The sequence below is a fragment of the Myodes glareolus genome, chromosome 1, assembly GCF_982192425.1.
Source record: "Myodes glareolus chromosome 1, mMyoGla1.1, whole genome shotgun sequence".
NCBI classification, from domain to species: Eukaryota; Metazoa; Chordata; class Mammalia; order Rodentia; family Cricetidae; genus Myodes; species Myodes glareolus.
In genome coordinates, this window is record NC_142026.1 from 10,748,287 (window position 1) to 10,771,366 (window position 23,080).

General features: G+C 36.0%; 1 protein-coding gene across 4 annotated transcripts in view; it reads right to left on the reverse strand.

The window, feature by feature from the left end:
- Erbb4 (erb-b2 receptor tyrosine kinase 4) overlaps window positions 1-23,080 on the reverse strand; it is a 1,041,831-nt gene that overhangs the window by 59,392 nt on the left and 959,359 nt on the right. For all 4 annotated transcript variants that reach the window (XM_085698741.2, XM_085698747.2, XM_085698750.2 and 1 more), the window contains exon 21: window positions 876-1,031. In XM_085698741.2, coding sequence (XP_085554867.2) covers window positions 876-1,031 — 156 coding nt within the window. The remainder of the gene's footprint in view (window positions 1-875; window positions 1,032-23,080) is intronic.

Here is a 23,080-nt window from a genome sequence, read left to right on the forward strand (position 1 = left end):
ATTTTAAGCCACTGTAGTGTGGTAGTAAACAGACAAAATAGACTGATAAGATCAGGGAAAGGTCAGATAATTTCTCAAAACTGAAATTTTCATATTTTATAAAATTGTCTTATTTTACTTTGTAGTAGTAGGATTTGAATATAGACAATTATGTAAAGGTCTAGGGTGAATGAATGCTAAGTCCTTATAAGCCTATTATTGCAAATATTTATTTGTCATAGAAAAGTAAGGTATATAATTAACAGACTCATATATGCAAATAATCTTTCTTTTTCATAGCTTCACGGGTCACTAGAGATTAAGATTCATATTGTTCGTATCATTGACATGCTCTGATGTAGATTTCTTCAGGTCACATACTACTTTCCCTAATTAATTAGCCAAGATTGAGGATTAATCAGTTAAAGACAGACTTCCAACTAAGATATGGGAGAAACTATATGATGAGGGTAGCATCCAGAAACACAGTTGTCAGACAAAGGGTTGCAAAAAGTAGCTGAAGATGTAACTGGGATCACCTTCAATTTTAGTAGCTTACTGTGTATTCTGTTGTACAGGCAAGTGATAAGCAACACAGGTAAATCATTCACTATGGAATAAGTAAAATCAAAGCAACTCTACTTGGTAATTGCAAGGTATGATTTTTGATTCTAGGGAGAATAGAAGGGAGAATGGCCGATTTTCAAATGAATCATGATTGTTACCTAAGCTTCTCAGTACATAAGCTGTCATCCCAGAATAGATCTGTAGTCTCAGGATCAATGGGACAGTCTTTACGGCCCTGTGTTAAAGGTTCATATCCTGAGTCTTTAGGGATTATCACATAGTTGTCATTATTAGAGATACAGAGTTACCTTCCGCTCCACTATACCTACCTTGCCACCATCAGCATTGTATTCCTTTTCATCTCCTTCCAGAAGTCGGGCTAGTCCAAAGTCTGTGATTTTCACATGATTTGGGGATTTTACTAAGACGTTACGGGCTGCCAGATCCCGATGAACAAGCCGTCTTTCTTCCAGGTACATCATTCCCTGAAAAATAAATCAAATTCCACAAAGGGAGTCACATAGCATCTGATGTTCTTCGTGTTGTAAACTGGGTTACTTCATTTCTCAAAGTGAAGGCAGAATCCTGGAAATTTTAAAATTAAATTTAAAAATTTTAAGAAATAGTAAAAATCTGTTGTAAGAAAAAGGCAAACCACAGATAAGCTTTGGGCTTTTGCTCCATAGTTTCTCTAAAGAAGAATGAATGATTTGAAAATGAGTTAAATGTATGCCTGCTTCTCTCAGGAACCTGATATCCTTTTGCAAACATTTTCATTAGAGGTGTGCAGGTGTTTTAATCGATATGCAAACATAGACTTGAACTGACCAACAGACCCCTCATCATTTTCTTCTCTGTATTTTTTACTTAGTGTCATCTTCATCCTACACAGTCACTCCAAACAAACATAGGTATTCATAACTAAAAATCCTTCACTCAAGGGTTGATGGCACCAAAATCATTTGCATAGATTCTCTCAAGGATGAAGAATTGTATTATTTTTACTCATTATGCACAGAATAAAGGATACCCTAGGGGTTCATGAGAGTCCAATTTTAAATAAAAGGCCCCTATGACATTAGTTGTCATCATAGGAACTCACAAGTGAGAGGACATAGTTTATAATGACCTACAAATTAGCCTTTAATATGTTCTCTTCATAAAACCATGCAGGGAAATTAAAAATAAAATTTATTGCTGATTGTTCATGAGGTGGGTTGGTGGAAAAAAAGCTTATTAATTTTTAAGCATACAAAAATGTTTATATATATAATATAAATTTATAAGAATGTTGATCCACACAAATAATAGCTTGGCTATTGTTATATTTCAGAAAGCAGGTACATAAGTGTTATTACAACTTACATACGTACCAAATTTACATAAAGCCAAAGAAAGAAAACTTGGGCCTGGATTAGGTAAGAGTGAACATGTGGTTTTACTGCGGAATGTGAACGAATTGTATATTTGATTTTTTTCAGCTGTAAAATATGGTCATTCAAAACCATATCAGAATTATAATAAAAGGACTGAAGCACATTCTCATTCCAATTACAAATCATTGCTGTTGGCAGTTAGCATTACACCTGCACAGCTTTGAAGGATTAATGGTTTCTGATATCAAAACAAAGCTGTGGAAAACAGACACATAAATCATATAGGTCAAAACGTTATGAACTATAGACCCAGTGTAGTGTAAAGAGGAGATTGCTTCACACAGCTCTGGGAGCCAGCCTCCACTGAAATGCCCATCAAATACAACTGGTGGAGATACCGTCTGATATGGGCCAATCAGTCAACAGCTAGGTGACACTGCATTTACTCATGCTTTCTGAAATCAACTCACAAATAGTATTTATGGGATTTTTGCCCTCTTTCCTAAATGGTACTGTTTTAGGACATAAGGTGGGATATTCCAAAAATAAGGTAAATCTGAGAACAAGCGGCTCTTTCGGGTCTTAAAGGATCAGAATTATATAAGCTTATTGACATGTTTTCTCAGCCTTCCAAATAATTCCATCCTTTTAAAGAATGTTCATAAAAAAATCCTTTTCTTTATTCCTCCCCACAGATCAGGACATAGGAAGCATTTTTTCAGTATACTGATGAGTAGGTCTACATGTTCAGACAGCACACATTATGTTCTGCACGCTGTGCTAGATGCTGGGGAGGTGAAAAAAGAATCAAATAAGTTCCATACAATAAAAGATGAGAAGATGATTTACTAAAGTGGGGGAAATAAATAGTAATGGACGCATATGGGAAGAAACATGAAGGGCTCTGAAGAGAAGCTACATCCTGAGGAACAGTCTGGCAAGTAGACATGAGGGAAGAAAACTGAGAGAGGTTCCCAAGCAGGCTAAGGCTTGGAGAGAAAGACCGTGAGCAAATAGAACAAGTAATTAAAACTAATTAACATGTGCACCTGGCCAAAGGCATGCCATTCTGTATGTCTAAAGAATGACACATGGGGCAGGAAGTGGTGAGCAGTGAGCCTAACAGTAAGAAGAGATCCAAGAAGCACACACCTATACCGCCATGAAAAGGAAGTCATCTTGTAAAGGGGATGCTTGTCCAAATTTTACTGCACTCCTGGAAATAGCATTCTGGTGCCAATACATAAAATGGATTTGGACTGTATACAGATGGAGCCCAAGGCAGGAACCATTGCCATAATATGCAAGCATTGACAAGGCTGAAAATGGCAGACGTGAATTGATAGCCCCTAAGTTTTTCCCATTTCCCTTTGCTTTCTTAGTTCCACATAAGTGAGGGTTATTCTTTGTATCTGAACAACAATTATGCCTTGCTAAGGATACCTGACCTCCAGTTATTCCAGATCCTACCATATTCTATTACTTCCCTCTGCTTTTATCATTTCTCTGGATCCTACCTATCTAAGTGACTGTTTCATCTACTGAATGAGGCTGAAGGATTACCAAGGAGAGGGTAATTTCAAGGCATAGATACAGACTAAGAGGTTCATCATTGGAAATAGAATCATGGAAAAGAAGAGTGATTTTTGGTTCTTTTACATATATGACAATTCTTTCAATTAATGTGCAAATGGAAATAGATTTTATATTTCTTATAGGACTTTTTATGTTTATTTAGTTTCTAAATGTGTAAGATTTTTGCCAGCAAGTATATTTGTGCTCCAAATGCATGCAGTGCTGTAGAAGCCAGAAAAGGAGATACACACACACACACACACACACACACACACACACACACACACTTAGCAACGAACAACACATTAAAATTAGCAATTGTGTGAATGTTTTTGGTCCTTCCTAATTCATATGTTGAAACTCTAAACTCTGAAAGTTACGGTACTAAGATGGCCTCAGTGATGATTAGGTGGTAAGGAAGGATCCTTTGGGAAACTAAGCACTCTATAATGGAGACCCCAGAGAGATCTCTTCTCTTCCCTGAGTGCAATCATGGTGACTATGGTTAGGATTAGGAAGCAGGTTGGTGGGACCAAATTTGTTTACCAGCCTTGAATAGCACAAATTCCATTATACATAAATCACTTGATTTGTAATATTTTGTTATAGCAGTCAGATAGACTAAGTGTCTTTAATTTTAAAGATTAATTTTATTTTTAATTATGATATGTACATGGGTATGTGCACACAAGTGCAGCTGCCCATGGACATCAGAAGGGGGTAACAGATTTCCTAGAGCTAGAGTTATAGTTGGTTGTGAACTGCCCTATATAGGTCCTGGCAATTGGCCTGTAGTTTTTCATTAGAGCAGTATACTGCTGAGATATGCTTTTAACCCCTTAGACACTTTTAAAATTGACACATGTTCAAGGGTTCTAAAAGTTCTTTAACATTCTCCATTAAAAACTTCACCAGATAGCGGAGTATCTTGAATCTTACTACTACTTGTGAAGAAAAACAATCAAAATATTGAGAACTTCATTCAGAAAACCAACTGACAATTTCTATAATTTTTTCCACCCTGTCTTCTCAACCAAAGTAGTACTATTAATAACAGAAGCATAGGCTATTACTAAATTATCAAAATACATTTGTATGGTTTCTTTCTCACTCCGAGGCACTGTTGTCACTAGGTATGCTCCCACCTTAATCACGCTTACACACCCAGAGTTAGTGTTGAATTGTCTTCGCATTGCTTATAAAAGGTGTTTTACAATACAGTCATTAAGATGAGATTTTTTCTGACTTGAAGAACTCATTAGAGTCAAAATTTCTGTTAAGTTCTTTCAAAATAATATTATTCTTTGAATGAGCAGGGTGCAACTAAGGTGACAGACAATTATTAGAAGTAATAGTGACAAAAGTGAGCTGTCTGAAGTCCTTGGAAGTGGAAGATGAGAAGTTTGTTCACTACAAGAGGACACAACACTGGCCGGAGAAGAAACCTTGTTCTCTGCCTTGAGGATTTTGTCATGATGCAAGCTGGCCAACTCTGGAAAGAGCATGATGAGACCATCCACACCACAACTCTTACGAGCTCAACACACTTCGGACACAGTGGGTGCTAAATAAAACACTTCTACATCTGTGGGGCAACCTAACTATGTGAACCATGCCCCATTTTTCTTCAACAATAAATATGAGAAAGCCTAGGTTACCTGAGGTCATGTCACTTGGTCCAAGTGATCTAGCTAACGAGCAAGAGATAGAAGGATTTGATTTCTTTCTACTAGGATTCTAAAACCTATTGATTTAAATTTGGGCACACAAAAATTAACAAACATAGGTAACACAGATTTATAAAACATACTTTTGCAGAAAAATATTATTAACTATCTATATAAATTTCTGGGCATAATGAAATTGATTGATTTTTTTAAAAAAGTATATTTAACATTAACTAAATCATAAAGTTGTTTATAATTTGCTCACTTTTTGAGCTTTTCAGTTTGTTTAGGCTGCATAGTATAGCAAATGAAGAATTGGGGAGATTATATATTCTAAAGGCAGTTTTCTGGTACAAACCCCAGCCCTACAAAGTTCTAGATGTGATCTGGGCAAGCTGTTTAACCTCTCTCTCTATCATCTCATCTCCTCTTAAAAAAGCCACAATAGCATCTATTTCCCAGCTTGTTGTGGAGATTAAGGTCAACATAAAGCCCTTAGTAAGTGGTTTATTGTAACTGTAGAATTCGCAAACTTTCACCAGTGTTCCGCAGATAAATATCAACAATCCTCAATTAGACAAACACTGCTTTAAGTAAGTTCCCCTGTCTGTTTCAAAAAAAAAAATGTATGAGCCATAGCATTCGAAAAACATTTGTAGTGCTACAAACACCCTAAAACTTAACTGCCATGATTAATGTTGGGTACGAGTTTCAGAATTATTACTATTCAAAGTCTCATTATAATAATTATTCACCCTCAATGTTATGTATAGATAAAAATTATTTAGGGAATATATTGAAGATTTTGTCTTCATAAATATATCACCGTGATCAGCAAGTTACTGAAGATAAAGGTCACGAATAACTATAACTATAAAAGTCTTTAATGCTGACAAATGTTTTCCATGAGTTAATAAAATTATCAAACTGTTCATCCCTTACACACAGTACTGAGGAGAAGTGTAGGGGACTGTGCACCCCTTACCACACAGCATGGAGGAGAATTGTAGGGAACTGTGATTTAGGAATGGTTTGTTTACTTCATGACCCAAGTCTTACATCTGAGTTTATCTGAACTTTTAGCAGTTGCACCATCTCCAATGCTCCTTTGCTTGTTCCAATTAGACATTGATTTACACCAAGCTTTATCACACCTCCTAAAATACACATCACAGCTAGTATAAGCTAGCTGGAAAAAAGCGAAATTTTAGTTTTGGTGTTTGAATTACACTTTGATGCAAAATTTCAAGGGAAAATTTTCTTACAGTTAAAGTTTTCAATGTCTGACTTGTACTCAAGTCACATGAACTGTTGTCTGAAAATAAAACAATGGAACACCTAACATTAGAATTCCTAGCAAGGATGAACACCTGGTAGTGACCTTTTCCATCTAATGACATCTGAGATACAGGCTTATAGCTAAAATGGATAATTATTATGTTTTTATTAAATATAAAAATGCATTCTTCCTTGCTGCAGAAAGTGGAAAGAAGTCAGCAGGGACACGGAAATTTGTGACAATAAATATTTTCTTCTCTAATATTTTTCATGTTACAATTTCATCAAACATGCATGGAGCTAAAAATTTCAGGCTACAGTCAGCTCTCAGGCATTAATCTCTGGGGTGAGGAAAAGCATATCAAACAAACAAAAACAAACAAAAAAATTGTTTTCATTTTAAATAGCAGGAATGTTAGGGAAATCCAACTTCCAATGAAAATCTCTCTTTCTAAAAGCAATTCTTAGCAGGAAAACTCCAGACATAATGCCTGCTGCTATTAGGGCTAAAGGTATGAGCGAGTTCACAAAAAGAAAGGAAGCTTTTTGTGTGAAGTCACTTAATGTATCCAAATGGTCATGAAGGGAAACTATGGAGGCTCTGCGAATAGGCCAAGTGGGGAGTCTTCTGCCCACTGGAGGTCGTAGTAGAGAGAACATAGAATGGAAAGCCGTTAGGAAGAATTACTTGGCACATTGCTAAGCAACATATGCCCACAAGTACTCATCCCATGTAAGACGGAGAAGAGACAGAAGGTTTTAAATGATTATCTTGAGGATTCAGGGTGTCGCATAACAAAAATACTTAGAATATTCAATATACTAAGATGAATCTGTTCAATAAATACATCACCTCAAATTCATTCCTCTTAATGAAATTATAACTAACCCCTGGAAGGAGAAGAGTATTTTGGAATCCGCCTGTTACTCAGCATTGCTGGGAGGCGACTTGAGCTTCCCATTTGATTTCTACCTCTTACTCTTCTCAGATGAACAGGGAACGTTGCGTGGTTGTCTTGGCTGATACAGTCCTCATGTTAGTTGTCATATTTCCTACTGCAGTTATTCTCCTACTAAGACTGTGTTAGGCTGTAGACTTTAGGACTTTTAAATATCAAAACACCAGTTTTCAGTCATTTTAATAAAAGTCAATAAAATATGATTCAATTTTTTCCCTAAAACTAGCCCAAGTAATGCACAGTCAGTATTTCTGTGTAGTAGGTCTAACCGTGTGCTTCCTCAAATCACTTCAGAACCACGTATTTACTGCTATACCTTCATCTCATGGTGTTACCTGCATCAGTTTTGGAGCACTGACACCCATAAGCACATGGAGCTGTTTATTTGGGTGTTCTCCTTTTCATAAAAAAAAAAAAGAAAGCCATACCTCTTTGGAACACTTTGAAGAGCTGTTTCAATTCCAGGGTCCTCCATGGGATTGGAAAAAGACAACTTTATCCTATCCGCTGTTTTCTCTGTCTAGTATTGCTTTTCTCACTAAAGCACATGCTTTCTTTAGGATTCCTTGCCAAAAATTCTTCCTAAATACAAGCCTGGCTTAGAGACTGTTTATAGGAAGTAACATGTGTGTGATATCCCCATAACTTTTTATCAGGATCTCTGACACAAAGGATTTTTTTTGCTAAAGCTTACTATGCTCTTTAATTTGTGTATGCTACCATCACAGTTTCTCTATATTCTCCACTCAGATTCTCTCCTGTGTACATTGTAACAATCCATGAGGCTATTTCTAATGTGCACCCGTGCAACTCCCCTTCATAACTTCATTTATTTTTAGCTAAATTGTCTTAAGTGGAGTTTCATGCTACTTCTAATACATAGTGCATGGATTACACTGCCATGCTTTATTCATGCTACTTTAAATTTAAATATATTTTGATAAACAACCCCCCAGCTTATTACTTTTCAGTGCTGCACTAAATTTTCTCTTAAGGTCAGACAAATATTTGACAAAAAATTTTGACAGATATAAACAAGAATTCATATCCCTATTAATGTATTGTCCATTTTTGTATCAATGATTATTGAATTCTCTCTCTCTCTCTCTCTCTCTCTCTGTCTCTCTGTCTCTGTCTCTCTCTCTTTCTCTGTCTCTCTCTCTCTCTTTCTCTCTCTGTCTGTCTCTCTCTCTCTCTCTATGTTTTTCAAGACAGGCTTTCTATGTGTAACATCTCTGACTCTCCCAGAACTCACTTTGTAGACCAGGCTGTCCTCGAACTCATAGAGATTTGCCAGCCTCTGCCTTCCAATTTCTGGGATTAAAGGCCTACACCACTACCACCTGAAAAATTTCCTCATCTCTTTAACATTAAAACATCAATGAATTACTCAATTTGTATAATGATGTAAATTTACCTAGCAATATAACCTGTTGGTTACACTATGAGATGTTTTAAACAGGTTGTAATAGTAGAATTACAACATAGAGAGGTTTTTGGTTAACAGTGGACACGAAGATCATGTGGAGACAATAAACTATGATTATATATGTTTACATTATATCAATTAGAATTATAAAATAGTTAACATGCTTTACATGCGTTCCATGAAGGGCATTCTAAGCGCTCCACACAAATAAAAGCACAAAACTCCAAGGTGATATGGATATTGGTATTTAATTACCTTTTTCTGAAGAAGAGTCAACTGATATGCAGAAAGGTAAAAGAACTTGCCCCATGATTGCCATTAGTGCAGTGTACAGCTCATAGGACCAAGAGCTGACCATAGCCTGTTTGTTTCCAAAACCAGTGATCTTAAACCTTTCCCACTGTGATTATATGGAGATAACTACAGTCAGCAGACGATAAAACCATAGAGAAGACTAACAAGTCAAAGTATTGGTTAAGTGACATAAAGAGACAAATACTGAATAAAGGAAAAGGAAAACTTTTGTAGAGGACAAACACTTGCAGTTTCTATACAAACCGATTCAGTTTTGCTGGCTTCTCTAAGAATGGAGCTGCTTTAGAATCAAACTATGCTGGTACACTGTTTAATGATTTGAACACATATAAAAAATGAGCTCATCAACCCATTAGACAAACATCACAGAGAACACCTATTCAAACCTAGATGGTGTGACATTCAGTCTTGATGTAGGAAGAGAGTTGGTGAATTGAAAATGTACAAGGCTGTTATCAAAATAAAATGGGTGGATTTTATTTTTTTCTTTTTTTGAAATTTATTTTGCTAGATGTGGTGGCTCATGCCTTTAAACCCAGCACTTGAGAGGCAGAAGCAGGTAGATCTCTGTGAGTTCAAGACCAGGCTGGTCTACAGAGTGAGTTCTAGACCAGTCAGAATCACATGGTACAACATTGTCTTAAAAAATTATAAATTATTTTACAACTACATATGTGTATATATAACTATATTTATGTGTACACACACAGAGAAACACACACATATGGTATGTGTGTGTTTGTGTGTGTGTGTACAGGGTTACATGTGTAATTATGGGTGGGGGTTATTTGCCCACATGGAGCAATGTGCCAGTGACTAAATTTCTAAGAAATATGACTCTTCCTTCCCCTACAACCTTTAAATGCCTATAGTTTCTCCAGGAGCCCAGAAGTCCTATAATCCCCCTTCCTAATTTAATGGAATGTAGACAGGCCCAGTCTAGCACAGGTCTTTAGGTAGATAGCCACTGATGTGGTGAGTTCATGGGTGTGTCAGCCATGCCCTGTCCCACAGATAATACTTGACAGCAGCACTCCTTCCTGTCCTACAGCTGGTAACACTCCTTCCACCCCCTCTTCAGTGATGTTCTGAGCCTTGGATGGGTGATAGGGATACTCACTTAGGGTTGAGCAGTTAGCATTCGCTTGTCCTCCACACACTGACAAGTTATGAGGAGTCTTTGCAGTGAATATGATTTAGTCATATGATTTTCTAAATAGAGGGGGTAAACTACACTAAACCTTCTGTAAAGCAAAGGACACAGTCAACAAGACAAAATGACAACCTACAGAATGGGAAATGATCTTCACTAAACCCACATCAGACAGAGGTAGGATCTCCAAAATAAACAAAGAACTCAAGAAATTGGTCATAAAAAGAACAAATAATCCAATAAAAAAAATGGAGTACAGATCCAAAAAGAGAACTCTCAACAGAGGAATATAAAATGGCTCAAAGACACTTAATGAAATGCTCAACATCCTTAGTTATTAGAGAAATGCAAATCGAAACAACTCCGAGATTCCGTCTTACACCAAGGTCAAAAATACTGATGACAACTTATGCTGGAGAGGTTGTGGGGTAAAGGAAACACTCCTGCATTGCTGATATGCTGCATTATGGGAATGAAAGCTGATACAGCCTCTTTGGATGTCAGTGTGGTGATTTCTCAGAAAATTAGGAAGCAACCTTCCTCAAGACCCACCAACACCATCATTGGGTATATCCAAAGGATGCTCAATTGTACCACAAGGACATGTGCTCAAGTATGTTCATAGCAGCATTCTTGTCATAGCCAGAACCTGCTAACATTCTATATGCCCTACCAAAGAATGGATAAGGAAAATGTGGTACATTTACACAATGGAGTACTACACAGCAGAAAAAAATGACATCTTGAATTTTGCAGGCAAAAATGAATGCAGCTAAAAAACATCATTTTGAGTGAGTTAACCCAGACCCAGAAAGACAATTATCAAATGTACTCACTCCTAAGTGGCTTTTAGACATAAAGCAAATAAAACCAGCCCACAAATCATAATCCCAGAGAACCTAGACAACCAATGAGAACCCTAAGAGAGACATACATAGATCTAATCTTCACGGGTAGTAGAAAAAGACAAGATCTCCTGAGTAAATTGGGAGCATGGGGACCTTGGGAGGGGATTGAAGGGGAGGTGAAAGGCAGGGGTGGGAGCAGAGAAAAATGTAGATCTCAATAAAAATCAATAAAAAATAGAAGGGATAGACTACAGTAATGAGAATGGTAAATATATACACCAAGAAATTTGTCTTATATTACCCTTAATAAGTATTATGTACTGTAGATAATTTGTGTGTGATATTTTTATATAATAGGTTTCTTTTTGTTTGTTTGAGTCAGTCTGATCAGGTTGGCCTTGAACTTGCATTAATTCTCCTGCTTTAATTTCCCAAATTCTGAGATTACAGACAGGTACCAGCATGCCTAGCCACAGTTGGTTTCTTTATACCATCTTACCACAAACACAGGAACATGGCACTTACTTTGTTACTAGGGTCCATACTCTGTTTGTTGTATTTGTTTCATTGACCATGTGTTTTCTGCAATTTAAATTAGCACAAAATATATGTTTGAAGCTTGATTAAATGAACCAGAAAACCAAAATTTTGTAATGCTCTCTGGCAGAAAGAATTTTTCTTTACAGTGTGGGCATAGTAAATTTAAAATCTACACCACCAGTGGCAGGATGGAGAAAGAGAAATCCTGAAGCAATTAGGATAACCCTGGGTTTTGGCATTCATGTCCCAAGGAAGCAAATGGAAATACCATCTACAGATTTCTAGGGCTGGTGAATATAATGGAACTTTCCTCTCTGGTTTCCTGTATTTTCTGTTGAAATCTGATTTAAGTGCTCTTCCCAAGCTTTTGGAAAGTCACAATTTGATAACAACTTCCTTGTGATTCTGAAGGAAACAAAAGGGTGATATCAATAAGGCTAAAGAAAGGTGAGAAAGGTAAATTAAAAAGTACACATGAGAAGCTTTTTGTTTTCATAATGAATAAATGTCAAGTCAAAAGCTCATCTGTCTGGACCAACACAATTCCTGCCTGGCTGCATAAATTCCCTGCCAGTGACCTCCAGCCCACATGATGACAATGGGAGGAGTGAACTCTGGAACATCCCCACGCAGGCATTTTCACAGGGAGGTGTGCTTAAAATGGATTGCTTCTGCTTCTTAAGCAGCCGATCAGTAAAAAAGTGGATTGCAGTGAGAAAGGAGGTATTTGTGGGCTGTGGTAGTTATCCTCTGTGTCTTGGTGAAAATTAATTAAAAATCAATGAAGTGTGCAACCTATTAATATCGCAACCTCTAGATTAACTGATAGAAGCTCAACCTCTCTCTGAACATACATCTTGTGCAAATATACCCAAACACAACACAGAGAACGTTGAATGTATGACCCCCTTATAATTGAGCAGAAAGGTTTCGTGTGTAATAGTTTGTAGATTCACAGAATTGAATCCTATTGGCAAAAAGATGTAAAACTCAGATTGGAAACACTGTGGCCAGAACATTTCTTCTAATGTCAATTATACCAACGTATCTCTATTACAAAGCAAAACTGTGCCATTGTGCAGACCTATAGAAATTCGATAGTCACTTTCTTAAATGTAAATTATATATTCATGAATCAAGGAGTTAGGTTTTTAATTGATTTTTTAAAAATTCTGTTTTTATTTTATGTGTATGGATGCTTGACCTGAATGTATGTCTGTGTACCATGTGCCTGTCTGGAGTCTTCAGAAGAAAGAAGATATTGGATCCCCTGGAACTAGAGTTACAGATTATTATGAGATCTCATGTGGATTCTGGGAATTGAAATGTGATTTTCTGGAATAGCAATGGCTCTTAGCTACTGAAACATCTTTACAAGCCTCTGTTGATCATTTTTTATATGAGTATGTTTCAATTAAATCCCCAGACTAGTAAAGGCTTTTAGGTCATTTAAGCCAATGTGGTTCCTGCATAAGAAGTTGTGATCTTAGCCGATCAGTTTAGTTCTTCCTCTGCCTCCTCTTGGCCTTAGTGGACCTAGTGCTCATCAGAAAATGCTTACATTGTCACTGTGTGAGAAAATCCCCTCTGAGAGCCTCCCATCTTCCCTCTGAAAGTCTCCTAGACATTTTCCAACAGACTTCTCTGGTCTTTACTCTGCTTGTTCAGGTACATTGTTCTCTAAAATATGCTCAGAAAGATCTGAAGCACAGCTTCCATCTGCCATTTTAATTCCACATTTTAATGTGGAAGCCCATTTCAATGTACTTCACTGTTGCAACTGTTGTATATCCCCAGGGACAGAATCCTAGAGCTCTGTCACTAACCTTGACCTCAAGACTAGGGGAGACTCCTACTTAACAACTTTGATCATTTTTTTCAGCCCAGTATGACCATGAAAGGATCAAATCTGACCAACTACGTCCACTAGAAAATAGTCTCTTCCAGTATTGTAAATGTTGAGAAATTGTCAATCAAGTATCTGGTGTTACAAGTTTAACGAAGGTCATCTATGATATAGTAATAAGGATACAAATTTCTTTGGTTTTTCACTCAGTTAACGTACAGAGCACCTGTAGGTTCTTACCACTTTAAAAGTGTTTGTTTCTTGAAGTCTGCTGTTTTTAGACTGCCTCAGAGATGTTAAAAAAGCTATAATGGTTCTATTTCTATGGACTCTGTGTTAATACCAGCATCTTTGTAATCTGAGTCTGGAGCTAGAAATATCCATGTCTTTCCCTGAGCTTATTTCTTCATGCTTTACAAGCTGGTGCTTAGAATAGTTTACAGTGCTGAATGGTGTCCTTCCATTCTTCTTCAGTGTGTCAGAATGCTGTTATCTTCCACACAGTCTTGGAGAAGTGCTTCTCTGCTCCTGGACTTTACACTGTATTTTGCCCCTAGCTGCAATAATAGCTATTACTGAGACCCTAAATGACAAGAAGTTCAGTAAAACAGAGCCTCTTTGACAACTTTAGCCTCTGACTCTGTTAAGGTTCAGATCTAGTCCAAGAAGTGGATGTGGAAGATTGACACATTCCTTTCTGCTTATTTTTTTCCATTTTGACCCCATGCACTTGCTGTCATTTCTTTATTCATTTTTTTTTACTCTCCAACACATATGAGAACATTTACATGCTTTGTGATATGCATATATCAAGTCCTCTCTCCCTCACAGCCAGAAACATCTTCAATCAACTAAAATAATTACCACTGCAGCTTTACTTGGAAATCTTAGCAAGACCTCTATGGCTGAAACTGAAAAATTTCTACTCGTTTTGACTTCCTACTTACTGTTTCTTCTATCCGTACCTCTCACTATTTCTGAAACTGCTACACTCTTCCTGTAGGTACAGCCCAGACTGGACCAAAGCTAACACAAAGGCAAATTAAATATCATTTCCTTCACAAAGCCTTCTCTACTCACAAGTAGAATGACTCACTCTATCAATATTTCATGCAAAATCTCTGTCTATCTGTCTACCTGTCTGTCTGTCTGTTTATCATCTATATACCTGTGTCGGTTTGAATGAGAATGGACCCCATAGGCTCATATATTTGAATGTTTACTCACCAGGGAGTGACACTATTTAAAAGGATTAGAATGTGTTGGTTGTTGGATGAATTGTCTCACTGGAAGTGGGCTGTGAACTTTCAAAAGCATATGTCAAGCCCAGTTTTCTCTCTGCCTGAGTGTCAGGATGTAGTTTTAAACTGCTTCTCTAGCACTGTGCCTGCCATATCTACTGTCTGCTTTTCAACATGATGATAATGGACTAAACCTCTGAAACTATAAGCAAGCCCCCAATTAAATGCTTTCTCTTATAAGAGTTTACTTGGTCACTGGGTCCCTTTACAGAAACAGAACAGTGACTATGATACTATCTATCCATCTGCATACCTGAAAATAAAAAGCTCTGAGAGTTTCAAACATCATTAGAAATTCTTTGTGTTGTATGGGTAAAGAGCAGCTATTCTAGAAGAAAAAGAACATATACTGGTATTTTTATTGGGCTGCATCTTCTAAGTGTAAACTGCAGAAATACTATATGGCATATTAGTTATTAAAATGACTATTGGACCCCTTTCACGGTTTTGCTTTAAACCCTTCTATATTGTTAACACCTCGATCTGTGAATGGTGTTCTGCTTAGATGACAGAACTCAGTTTGTCCCTCTCCACATTTAACACAACTATCAAGGCTTGGATAACCAGTAAAGAGTGGTCAATTTGATTGATTTTCACATCTCTGTACTCCTTTTATTTCTTCTATTGCCTTTGAATCATCAGATTAAAAGAGAAGAAACTCACAGAAATAATGAGTATAGTCAAAGAAATAATGAGTATAGTCAAATGACATAAAGTCTAACAACAAATAAGAAGTTCAGGAAGAAGAAAGGCGATGAAATATTTTTATGTTGTTGAAATTAATTTGTATTGCTTACCATATTTTTATTGTCTCTTTGTGTAATAAGAAAAGACTACTAAATGTGTGCTAATTTTCAGACTCACTTGCATATATATGACAACTTGCTTTCTAGACGTTTTTAATCGCAGGGAACTCAGGGTTTGTTGCTGAGTACTATCTGAGTCCCACAGAAGTAGGGGATGAGAATGTTGCTTACATCCACTGCCAAAATGACATCTGAAAACTGTCCTCTTCGATGGTTTCCTCTCACATTTGCTGATTTATGAAGTTAACAGCTGACATGGAAGAAGGCTGAGAGCACACATTATAACAAGATAGACACTGCATGGCAGAACGGTAACTATCAGACTGTTCTTATTTGCCTCTGTCAGTGAAGAGGGAGGGAAGTAATTAAAAGAGTTGATCTAGGGCAAGGCGTCAATATTAGGTTAGCCTCTCACCATATGCTGCTTTGTGGCCTTAGGCATGTTAAGGTTCTCAGTCCAGTATTTCCATCTATTAAATGGTGAAAATGATAATACCCATCTCATAAGGTTATTCTGGCAATTAAAAAACCATTACTTGTTAAAATCTTTCAGAGTAAGCACCCAACATTGCTAGATGCTCTTGTCACTTCTGTTTCAGAAGACAGTTACTTTCCAAAAATTCAGCTTTCAAATAGCTTTCAATTTTCTGAGGCACCAAACCCATAGTTTTGCACTTATAATCCCAGAGAGCATCTATGATCTGCCAACCATGCCTGTCAGTACTGCTCTTTCTTGTGGCAGTTCATTTTAGCAACATTGCCATCCTTAAACTTTGCTTTGTGCACATGTACCTTCTCTCTTTGTTCATTCTCTAAGTGATGCTTCCCTTGATAGTCCATAAAAAATTAGTTAGAAGACAAGAGTAGTAAGTAAAGTGTTCTTGAGAAATAAATGTGATTAAGGCAGGGACATCACTATGAATGCTGAAATCAACCTATTTTTAGCTTCTGTCATACTCTTATTGAAGATGAGCTATGTAATTATATGTTATTAATATTTAGAGTAAAGTGTAATTTCCTATGTTAAAATCTGAAAATCATTATGCTTTAGCTTAAAAGGGAAAAAAATGCATGATTGAATTTCATTCATACATGTAGATCTATACTTCAAATTAAGACTTTTAAATCTTCATTTTCTTAAAGATCACATTACATATGAAAATCAAGTACATCTAATATTTGTGTGATTTGTGTTTTATTAATTTATCAGTTACATAAAGGAACAAGAGTGAATATAATTTATTTCTTCTTGATAACTTTGTATCTTAGGGTATATATAATATATAGTGTATATATAATGTACTCTCCATATCATTACAAAGAATAAAAAAAACTTCGTTTCCCTCAGTAATTATTTGTTAAATATCTGGCATGTCCTGGGCACTCTACTAATTATTTTAAACATAAAGATAGTATGATGTTTCTTTTAAATTGTTTGTATTCTGATGTGTGAGAAAACGTGGTTTGACTGATCTGAAACTCAAGGTGAAATCATGTCTTCAAAGAAACCAATATTCAGAGACAGTGTGGGTCTTTTAAGGAATAACTAGGTTATTAAAGTGAATTAATGATCCCTTGTAGGATTAAGCTAACTATTTCACTATTTCTCCAACTGGATTGGTTCCTTATGAGAGTATTGTTATGTGATGAAACATCTCTGACTTTGGCTTTTCCAGATGCACCCTTTCCGTTCTGCCAATAATGAAAAGTGGACTACCAGAAGCTGAGTGAACGTTTGCGCTATGTTCTGGAACTCCCCCCAGACTAACAAGATCTAAATAAACTGCATTCCCTTAATCATTACCCTGTCTAAGGTATTCTACGATAGCACAAGAAAACAGACTGATAAAAAGTCATTATTGACTCAGACAAAAGATGTAAAGGAAGCATCTGAAAAGTACGCAAGAGAGACTGGGACGTTTTCTGTGCAGAGATTCTCTAAGAAGAGGTAGAACTTGAGCTTAATAGTGAATGAAAAATATCAACATTCAAATTTTGGGTTATAATACAGTAAGCAAGTGTGTGTGAGATATGATAAAAAGGGAGAACTAGGTGAAAATCATGGAGTCCTAAAAGATATAGAATAAAAGGTGTGAATCATCTGTTAGGATGGGGCATAAGATGTGCAACAGTTGAGTGCATAACGCTAGTGTGACCACCTATGGTGTCATACAGAACAGACATTAAATATGATGCCAGGCGTCAAGCTGAATATTTAGTATGCACTGTGTCTTTCTATGGAGCTCAAACCTGTATATTATCAACTTCAGTCACTGCTTGTTTTAAATCACCCTGGTAAGCTGTTGGAGGTAGTGTATGTTAGACTTTTCTTCCATAAAGCCTCTGAAGACTTACAACATGACTAGCAGGATTTTGTGTGTGTGTGTGTGTGTGTGTGTGTGTGTGTGTGTGTGTGTGTGTGTGCTCAATAGTTCAGAGGCCCCTGGGAAGACTACAAACTCTTATAAAAGGTGTTGGATTTCTGTGGTGGAGACTGTATTTGACATATATTTATCAACCAAGAATTCCAAATGAAGTGTTTCAGCTTTGATCTGAAGGTTGTAAAAATATGTTGGAGGATCACCACCAGCACCTTTATAAACTCCAAACTGGTACCAGAATAATAAGAGGTGTCCATTCTGGTGTAAGATCCAATAAAGATGCTTAAACTACAAAAAGCATATGCTCCTCCAATCCACAAAAATATCCATCATTGAATGCAAAATAAAAAAAATGTTAAAAACTTGAAAAGAATCCAGCCCCTGCCTCTGCCACAAGGACTTCCCACAGAAGAGAGCATACCTACCACGTGCACTTCGGTGACTTCTGAAGCCTGTGGTGCAGGAAGCAACTTCTGATGCCACAGCAGCTTCAGAGTACAACATGCAAATAATTTTTGTACAAAGGAAACATTTTCATTAAAATATGTATTGAATCCAGTCCAAAAAGTAAATAAGGGATGCCAGAACTAAGTGACATGATCAAATCTAGCAGCTGCACAGAGGATAGAGTAAAGGCAGAAAGCCGCAAGAAGCCCAATTACTATACTGTGTTGTTCAGACAGCAACCTTCACTGAGTATGGCAATGACATGGAGAACAAAGTTTAGGTAGAGAGCAGCAGACAGATGGGGGCTCATCAGTGACAACAAAGACGTGAGAACAAGCAGGGCCATGCAGTGTTTGCCCAAATGAAATTCAATAAAAGCATTATTATATAGGGAGGTAAAAAAGAAATGGAATCTAATGAAGATGAGTGAAATGGACCCATTTTTAGGGTAAGGTTAAAGATAGAATAGTATTGTGGTAAAAGGAAAAGAAATGAGAGATATTTAAAGAGTGACAAATATTATCAAATCCCAAAGGGTAACTGAAGAAGGAGGGACCTTAAATTTGAAGTGGTTATGCTTGCTTGATATCTAATATGGTGGTCAAACATAGTAGTACTTCATAAGTGAAGAGAGGCAATTCATCTGAGGAAAAATGTCAATCAGATTAGACTGTGAGGTATTTTCTTATTGACTAATTGATGGAGCAGGGCCCAGCCCAAAGTGGGAGATGCCATCCCTGTACAAGTGGTTCTGGATTGTGTAATTTATATGCATGGGGTACTGGGGAAGACAACAGCCATGTGGTACATGGGAGGACAACGGGTTTGGGTACAGGGGAGGACAATAGGCTTGGGGTATAGGGGAGGACAACAGTCATGGGATACAGGGGAAGACAACAGGCATGGGGACAGGGAAGGCAGCAGGCATGGGATACAGTAGAGGACAACAAGAACTTCAGGCTGTAGCACTTCACTGTCACTACAATGAAAGAAAACAGAACCTGGGTATTTGAGCAATTTATGGAACAGATAGTGGGAAAAAAGACAGAGAGAAGGACAACTTGGTGGAATCACAATATAAAACAAACACTACAAGCTGAAATATGCTTTAGACATTGATGTGGTTTCTGAAGGTTATTCCTTCTTTAGGGCTTTTACTGATTATGAGCCACAAAATATTCATTTCTGATGAAATATTTGAAAAATAAAGATCAGTTATTCCAAAATGGTTCTTTAAAAATTGCAAGTTTAAGGTTAAGAATTTTTTCTTTTTATGATATACAACCAACATTTCTCCAATGCATCCTAGATTTAAAAAAATACATATTTCTTAAATGACTAAAAAAGTATTTGAATTAGCCATAAACCTAAATATATGGATTTGACAAAACCAATGTCTTTGGGGTACAAAAAAGTAGGATTTATTTTACTGTCAGAGTTCATTTCAATCATAACAGCCATATATCTTTGCAATCAGGATTGGCAAAGTTGGACTCTCTTTTTTGACTTTATAGTATTCAATTTCATATTTAAAACATCTAATGCAAATTTAATACTTTTATCTTTTATGACAAGACTTAGCTCACTCTGAAATAATCACTCTATTAATATTTTTACCCATTCAGATATTTCAATTCATTATTACAAAACAGCAAGCATTCCCAACTTGTCATTAATTCCTACTGTTTTAATTATAAGCAAAAATACTCCATGAAAGTCTTTTGTCGGTAATGGCACTATAAACACAATCTTATGTAGAGATATGAAAATAAAGTAAAGAAATTCTTTCTACATCAGTATTCTGGTGAAAATAGCATATTTTGTGGCAAAATAAGATGTCTGTCAAAATATAATTTTCCTTTATTTTAATTAATAACACACATGCAAACAAAATAAGCAATGACAACAACAACAACACAAAGTATCGCTTGGAAGGTTCTACTTCTAAGTACACGTTTCTGTTAAGAACAACCTGTAGTCAGAGGCAACACTTTTATAAAGTAGTTCCACATTTGCTCAGACGTCACTTATTTCTTCACCACTCTCTCCACACCAACTTTGTTCTCATTTCCTCACACTGTGGTTACATGTACATGATGGCTACAATGTCAAAAGATTTCTACTACTTATATTTTAAAATTGTTACATAAAATCTTCCCAGAAACCAAACCCAGTTTCAGGAATTAGTAGAATTCCTTTTTATAAAGGAAAAACTTTATAAAGCTTTATAAAGTTTACAGTTTGAACAAGTTATTTTAACATGTATGTTAAGAATGTAGCTACAGGTTGGATAAGTGAGGAAAAGGTCATAGTCTATTTTTATAGACTTGCTGTAATTATTATTTTTAATCCAGATAAGAGATTATTGCTAAAAGAACTCTTAAATTGTCAGATCCAGACAATGAATTTAAGGGTAGTCAACACTAGAACATTTTAGCTTAAAGGAAAATACTTAAATCCAAGTCTGACAAACAATTATAAGCATGTATCTCTACTCCCTCCATCCACAGACATTCATTACAAATAGTGAGAAACCATACAGCTGTATGAATTCTGAATGAAGAAATTAGCATTGCTTCCTAACAATGGAGGGATACTCCACTTCCATTTTGAAGGATTAATGAAGATTACTTTTACTAGGGCTACAGATGTGTGAATAAAAAACTTCACTTTTTTTTTCTCCTTAATATTAGCACAAAAGTAGGCACATTTTTTTTCTAATGAGGAATGACCTTAACAAAAAATCTCTTAAATATTTATGTCTTATTGATCTGCAACAAATGTCTATTAACATGGAGGTTTTTCTGAGTATGAGCAAAGCATTAATTCACTAAAATACATTCAACACTAAGAACTAATTAAATTTACTAATTGAGTTTTCTTTCCAAATCTTAAAATATTTTATATATCGTGTGAGCAAATGTCATATTTAGTTATAGATAATCAGTGAAGCAACATGTTCCCAATAAAAACATTATTCAGTATGTTGCCTGACTTTCAGTACCATCTTTAATCATCTTTACATACTAAGATTATGTACACATAAAAATTCTCACTATTACATAATAGTGTAGACCTACATAGATAGTAATAAATCTTTAGAATCTCCGAGGCACTTGTAACATCTTTTGTGAATTTCTATCTGATCCATATGGCAGAATTAAGAAAAGACTTACATGAAAAATAAGTTGCATTTTTCACTTTATCATTAAATGATTGTGAAATGTCTTGGATGGTACAGTGTGAATGGTGAAATATTAGAACAGGTGTAAAGATAAGACCTTCCTTAACAGCTTAACTGTTGGACAAAGTTTGATAATTTCTACTGCAGAACTAGTCTGAATTTCAGTTCCTATTTTTACCTATTAGGAGTTTTCAGTTAAGGTATAGATTTTTATTAAATTAGCAGATAGATCATTATACTATAACCCTAAATAGGTCTTTAACTCATGAATGTGTTAATTGTTCTTTTCTGCATGATAGTAAGTAGCTAATATTCCCTACTAATGTTGAACAGATACATCTATATACAATTTAGATTAAATCCGCATATGAAAAAGAAATTGCATATACCATCTGTGAAGAAATAGCCTTATACCTAATTAATATGTACCATGTATAACATCCTACTTCATTACTGAAAAGAAGCTATAAAACACAAAGTTGAATTTCATTTAAAAAAGAAAAAGTTAATTTATTGGGAATGAGATATTACCTACAGAAATACTACAGATATTGGCTACAATATTCATTGCTAAGGAAAAGACAACATGAATGCAACCAGACTCAGAAGGAAATAAGAACAAATCTCAAAAGACTATCACTCTGTAAGTATTTAGAATCTGCTATGTTCTAGGCACATGACATAGTAGCATTTACATAGTGGAAAAGGCCTATATAGTACTTAGAATAAGCACCTTCCTACATACTTTACATAACCCCATAAACTTATTAGTAGTAGTTTTGTTGTAGAATATTATTTCAAGAGTTTATGCTATGAAACATTTGTCTTAATAATGCAAAAATGTGTTGCCTTCTTTAATGCTGCATTTGTTTAACTCTGTGAAACTGTGCTGCTTTACCTGTCTAAAATACCTAATTGGTCTAATAAAGAGCTGAATGACCAATAGCAAGGTGGGAGAAAGGAAAGACAAGGTTGGCAGACAGAGAATAAATAGAAGGAGAAAAAGAGCAAGAAGGGGGTGTAAGAGAAGGAGGACTCAAGGGGCCATCCATCTAGCTACACAGCAAATGACAGAGTAAGAAGTAAAGAAAGATAGACAGAAATGAAGAAAAATAAAAGACCAGAGGAAAAGATAGATAATTTAAGAAAAACTGGCTGGAAACAAGCCAAACTAAAGCTGGACATTTGTAAGAAAAAATAAGCCTCCAGGTGTCTTTATTTGGGAGCTAGGTGACAGGCTCCCAAAAGAGCAAAGAGTAAAACCAACTAGCAACATATTTTACTTTGCAGATATTGAAACTGGAGCCTAGAGAGGTGAAATGACTTTTCAAACCAACAGCAAAGAAAGAGTAGGAACTTTTACTGACATAATCTGTTCTTAGGTCTAGTGAATAACATGTATTAGAGGGCTTATGGAAACAAACTAGTC